General features: G+C 60.4%; 1 protein-coding gene across 2 annotated transcripts in view; it reads left to right on the top strand.

The window, feature by feature from the left end:
- The window catches only part of LOC112119358 (zinc finger MIZ domain-containing protein 2), a 42,816-nt gene that overhangs the window by 26,407 nt on the left and 10,900 nt on the right, over window positions 1-5,509 (top strand). Inside the window, exons 6-10 of one of the 2 annotated variants that reach the window (XM_024217981.2) lie at window positions 2,244-2,507; window positions 3,058-3,237; window positions 3,724-3,789; window positions 4,514-4,685; window positions 5,285-5,426. In XM_024217981.2, coding sequence (XP_024073749.2) covers window positions 2,244-2,507; window positions 3,058-3,237; window positions 3,724-3,789; window positions 4,514-4,685; window positions 5,285-5,426 — 824 coding nt within the window. The remainder of the gene's footprint in view (window positions 1-2,243; window positions 2,508-3,057; window positions 3,238-3,723; window positions 3,790-4,513; window positions 4,686-5,284; window positions 5,427-5,509) is intronic. The other variant, XM_024217982.2, reaches the window with a different exon arrangement.

The following is a 5,509-nucleotide window of genomic DNA, read 5'->3' as shown; positions in this document are numbered from 1 at the left end:
TGGGTGTATGTGGAGGGTCAGTGATAGGGTTGGAGATGTGTGTGGGGTTGCGTGGAGGGGTCAGTGATGGGGTTGGATGTGGGGGATCAGTGATGGGTGCGTGGGGGGGTTGGTGTGGGGGGATCAGAGAAGGGTGCGTGGGGGGTTCAGTGATGGCATTGGCAGTGTGTGGGTGTCAGTGATGGGGTTGGTTGTGGGGCGGTTCAGTGATGGGTGCAGGGGGGGGGTCGGTGATGGGGTCGGTGTGGAGGGATCAGAGAAGAGTGCGTGTGGAGGTCAGTGATGGCATTGGCAGTGTGTGGGGGTGTCAGTGATGGGGTTGGTTGTGGGGGGGTTCAATGATAGGTGCTGAGTGTATGTGGGGATTCCGTGATGGGGTTGGGGTGGCAGGGTCAGTGATGTGTGCGTGGTGGGGTCAGTGATGGATTGGGTATGTGGGGGTTCAATGATGGGTGCTGAGTGTAGAGGGAGTCAGTGATGGGTGTATGTGGGGGGTCAGGGATGTGGTTTGTTGTGGGGGTTCAGTGATGGGTGCATGCAGGGGTCAGTGATGGGTGCGTGGGGGGGTCAGTGACGAGTGTATGTGGGGGGTCAGTGATGGGGTTGGGTGTGGGGGGTTCAGTGATGGATGTGGGGGGTTCAGTGATGGGTGTATGTGGGGGGTAAGTGATGGGATTGGATGCGGGGGTTCAGTGATGGGTGCGTGTGTTACCCGAGGTTCTTTCAACCCAAAGCTCTTGGTAACTTTTACCCTGTGCGAGGTGGTGTCAGGAAATAAATCAGGGGAGACACGGCCGTCCGACCGATAGATGGCTGGCACAAACAGGACAACACGAGTGCTTTCACTTAAAGCTAAACTTTACTTAGTCTCAAGCACTTACACACGTCTGCAACAGGTTAGTAAAACACCCCCAACCCTCAATAATTACCGGAGCTGAGTGTGGCTCTCGAATGGCACAGCAGCAGCCTTCCGTTGGCCAAATCTTCCGTCTGCCGGTGGGGACCGCAAGATGTGTCCAGAGGGAGAGTCCCTGAAGAGCCCCTCCTGAGGAGTCCAACTACCTCAAACTTTTTCCCCTTATTTATACATTAATAATACAATGACATGTCAGTTAAAGAAAACTTATTAAGCAAGCAGTTTCAAAGGTCAAGCAAAAGGTTTCCTTCTGATCATCCATTAACCAGTTGTGGTTTTTTCCAGAGTTTGCACGCCTTGAGGCCCTGACAGACACATTCCTGAGGGCACATATAGACAAGTTTCCTATTTTTCTAAAATGCATATATCAGCAATTTCAACACAATTCTTATCAGGAAGGATGCGGGGTCAAGCTGCCCTTTCTGTGGCACCCAAAACCCCCTCCCCTCCTGCCTTGGTTATGTTATGGCTGCTGCATGGCCATTTTACGGCCTGCTGACTTGGCTGCTTTTAGCAATAAGCAATAGTGATCTGGGCACTTTACTGGGTTTGCCAAAATCTCCCCGTACTGTGGGGGCTCAGTGATGGGGTTATATGTGGGTGGGGTCAGTGATCGGTGCTGGGAGTGTATGGGGGGTTCCGTGATGGGATGCGTGTGGAGGGGTTCAATGATGGGTGCTGGGTGGATGTGGGGATCAGTCATGGGGTTGGCGGTGTGTGTGGGGGTCAGTGATGGGGTTGGATGTGGGGGGGTTCAGTGATGGGTGTATGTGGGGGGTCAGTGATGGGGTTGGGGTGTGGGGGGGTTCAGTGCTGGGTGTATGTGGGGGTCAGTGATGGGGTTGGGGTGTGGGGGGGGTTCAGTGCTGGGTGCATGTGGGGGGTCAGTGATGGGGTTGGGGTGTGGGGAGGTTCAGTGCTGGGTGTATGTGGGGGGTCAGTGATGGGGTTGGATGTGGGGGTGTTCAGTGATGGGTGTATGTGGGGAGTCAGTGATGGGGTTGGTGGTGTGAGGGGGTTCAGTGCTGGGTGTGGAGGGGGTCAGTGACGGGTGTATGTGTGGGGGGGTCCGTGATGGGGTTGGGTGTGGCGGGGTCAGTGATGTGGCTGGATTGGGGGGGGGCAGTGATGGGTGCAGGGAGGTGTTTCAGTGATGGGTGCTGGATGTGCGGGGGTCAGTGATGGGTGTCGGGGGGTCAGTGATAGGGTTTGGTGCTGGACACCTTGGCAGTGCTGAGTGCTAGGGTGTGAACCAGGAATTGTTGCAGTGCCCCATGTGCTTTGTTTCCTTTCCGAGTGGTTCTGATCTCTCTACTTATTTCTCCAGATGGGGGCCGGGCAGCCATTTAACAGCCAGTTCCTGCCTCACTCGGGCCCCCGTGGACCCACTGTGCCAGCTGGGATGAACCCTGCCAGCATGGGGGGCGTGATGGGCCCTTCAGCAATGTCTCCCATGAGCATGAACCCCGCCAGGGCCCCTGGCATGACCCCCTTGTATGGAGGACAGAGGCTGCCCCAGCATGGGTACCCCGGGCCCCCACAGAGCCAGCAGATCCCCCGGCAGGGGGTCAAGAGGGCGTATTCCAGTGACGTGAGTACGAAGCAGGGATGAGGCCTACATGACCAGTGGGCAGGGGATTTGTGTCCCATTGCAATTAAACAGCCCAGAGTGACCCCCCATGCTGGGACCCAGCCTGCCGCTGCCCAAGGAGGGGGTCCTGGGCCTGGCTCCTGCCTGGGGAGGCTGGGAGCCCTGCAGCTCTGGAACCTCTTCTGTCCCCTCAGGAGAGACCTGATGCCCAGCTGTAACCCTGAGCTTGCCAAAAGTGATAAGCCAAGAGTTCCCCGGGGCTAGAGGGGAGGGAACTACTGCAGGTCCCACAAACTCCAGCCCCCAGGGTGGAGGCACTCAGTGGTGCTGGGGGCGGCAGCATTTTCAGCGAGGCTCCTAGCTCTCAGCTTCAAGCCTGACTGGGGCGACTCAGACGATTACTGGGCATGGCTCTTCTGGAGTCTTGCTCAGCACTGCTGGGCAGTGAGCGATGCATCACCTCTGTGCTGGCCTCCCAGAGGTGGCTGCATGGGGGGTTCCGCTCTTCGTGCTTTCAGGGCTGTGATGCCATCTTCTCTCTCCCTCTCAGGGTTACCCTGGGCAGCAGTACATTCAGGGGGCCCAGTACCCCACCCAAGCTGCCCAGTATGCCCCCAGCGCACCCCAGCCATCTGCCCCATCCCCTTCATATCCTGGCCACAGGATGCCCATGCAGCAAGGAATGGGCCAGTACCTCTCCGCCTCTGGCTCCACCGGACCATACTACAAGGTACCTAACTGTCAGGGTAACGCTGCAGAGACTATATGGGGGGAGGGTGTTGGGGGGCATTGTACGGGGTAGGATACGGCAGCCTCTACTGGGAGGAGCACATTGTCTTAAAGTTGCCCCTCACCCCCAATTGCTCCAGTGCCCCCTGCTCCAGGAGCTTCTGGGGAGTTAACCCTCTGTCTCCCACAGCTGAACCCCATTGTAGAGAGGGCCCAATGGGCTTTTCTGGGGTCAGCCAGCAAGGCAGAATTGGGAAAAGAACCCAGGAGTCCTGGTTCCCAGGCTCAAGCTTTAGCCCCAAGACCATCCTCTCCCGCACCCCATGGCTCCTGCCTGTACCCCTGACCCATCTTGCTGCCTACACCCTGAGATGAGGCCCCCCCCAGGATGGGGTGAGGAGGCCAGTCTAGCGGGTCTGGGGTGGGCTGAAATCTGAGGACTGGGATGCTCCTCTAAAGTTGTGCCTTGGGGTCATCTTCTTCCCAGCCAACTGACCAGTTCAATGGGCAGAATGCCAGCTTCACCAGCTACAGCCAGGCCTCCATGAACGGGGTGAGTCACCACACCGAGGGCCAGCCCTGGCACCTCCCTGCTCTGGGACCTAAGGGGCAGCCAGGCCTGCTCTGCACCCAGTACTGCCCCCTGTTCCTGTGTCCGCTCTGCCTCCCCTGGTACTGCCCCATTACTGCACCTGCTCTGCACCTCAACCCCAGTACTGCTTCCCAGTACTATGCCCGCTGGGCCCCCCGGGTCCTACCACCCTAGTATGGTGTCCTCTCTGCCCCTATGGTGCTACCTGCCAGTCCTGCATCCCCTCTGTCCCCCAGCATTGCATTCCCAGTACTGTGTCCACTCTACTACACCTGCTCTGCCCGCCAGTATTGCACCTGCTCTGCAGCTTCCCGCCAGTCCTGTCCCCCGGAACTCCGCCCACTCTGCCCCCCAGGTGCTACCACCCAGTGCTGCCCCAGGGGCGTGCTTGTTCCAACCCCGAGTCCCCTGGCTCATCTGGCAGGTTGCTCATGGGCATGCCAAGTAAATTCTAGAGGCACCGGTAGCTCTCCCTGCTCTCCAGGGGTCTCCCAGCCTCCCTCTTTCCTTGGCATCTCTGCCCAGAGGAGCAGGCCCCCTACCTCTACCTCCCTCCCGCTTTCCCCATATCTCCTGTTCCCCTCCTAGTCCCTAAGGGGATGCGCCCCCTGTGCTAAAGGTCGGGTTCCCCCAAAGGCCGTGTGGGGCTTGCTCTGACGGCCACGGTGTGTTTGTCTCCCTGCAGCCTGGCCGGTCTATGCCTGGCTACCCCAGCTCCCCGCTGCCCGGGAACCCCACACCGCCCATGACGCCCGGAAGCACCATCCCGCCATACATGTCCCCAGGGCAGGACGTCAAGTCTCCCTTCCTGACAGACATCAAGCCCAGCATCAGCTCCCTGCACCCGTCGCCTTCGGGTGAGTCCCATCTGCAGGACTTTGGGATCCAGCCTGGGCGCCGGAAGCAGAGGAGCACCTTCCCCACCAGCTAGGCCACCCGGGCCCATCACCCATGGGTGCTGCAGAGAGCGTGGAGGTGGGGGGATGAATCCAGAGCAGAGGGAAACGCAGCAGCTCCTGGGCTGAGACCCTGGCTGCTCCGCGGCCTCGCTAGACGTGGGCATGGCGGCTCCCGGCCCACAGGGCAAGGGGGAACAGCACAGGGGTCTGTCTCTCTGAGCCGGGATGGAATTTGGGGGGCACGGCCCCTAAAGGGGCAGATGGAACGTTGGGGGACTGGGGGTTCCATGGCAGTTGGGGACGTGGAATCAGGTCGGGGGAGGAGCTAGCAGAGGGGGAGGGGCATCTGGGGCTCCACCCAAAGAGGGGAGGACAGGACGCTGCCCCCCTGATCATGTTTGGGAGGAGAGGAAGGGGCAGGGGGCTCCAGGCCGGCCCCATGGCCTGGCGCCCCCTGCAGCTGGTGCCTGTGGTGCTGCGGGTGCGGTGCCTGCCGGTGCCCATGGCCCTGCACCGCTGGCCCACCCCCAGCCTGAGCCCTCCTCCCCCCACCGCAGGCAACCCGTGCGAGGAGCTGCGCCTGACCTTCCCTGTGCGGGACGGGGTGGTCCTGGAGCCCTTCCGCCTCCAGCACAACCTGGCCGTCAGCAACCACGTCTTCCAGCTCCGTGACTCTGTCTACAAGACGCTGATGCTGAGGTGAGGCCTCCCCCCTGGCTCCGCTCGCAGCCCCCCTCACCCCTAGCGCCGGCAGGGGCCCCCCCCCATCCCACTGGGGTCAT

Source organism: Terrapene carolina, unplaced genomic scaffold (genome assembly GCF_002925995.2).
Source record: "Terrapene carolina triunguis isolate 2854851 unplaced genomic scaffold, T_m_triunguis-2.0 Scaffold51, whole genome shotgun sequence".
Taxonomy (NCBI): domain Eukaryota; kingdom Metazoa; phylum Chordata; order Testudines; family Emydidae; genus Terrapene; species Terrapene triunguis.
The sequence above is the reverse complement of the archived record's forward strand: the minus strand, read 5'-3'. Positions and strand labels throughout refer to the sequence as shown.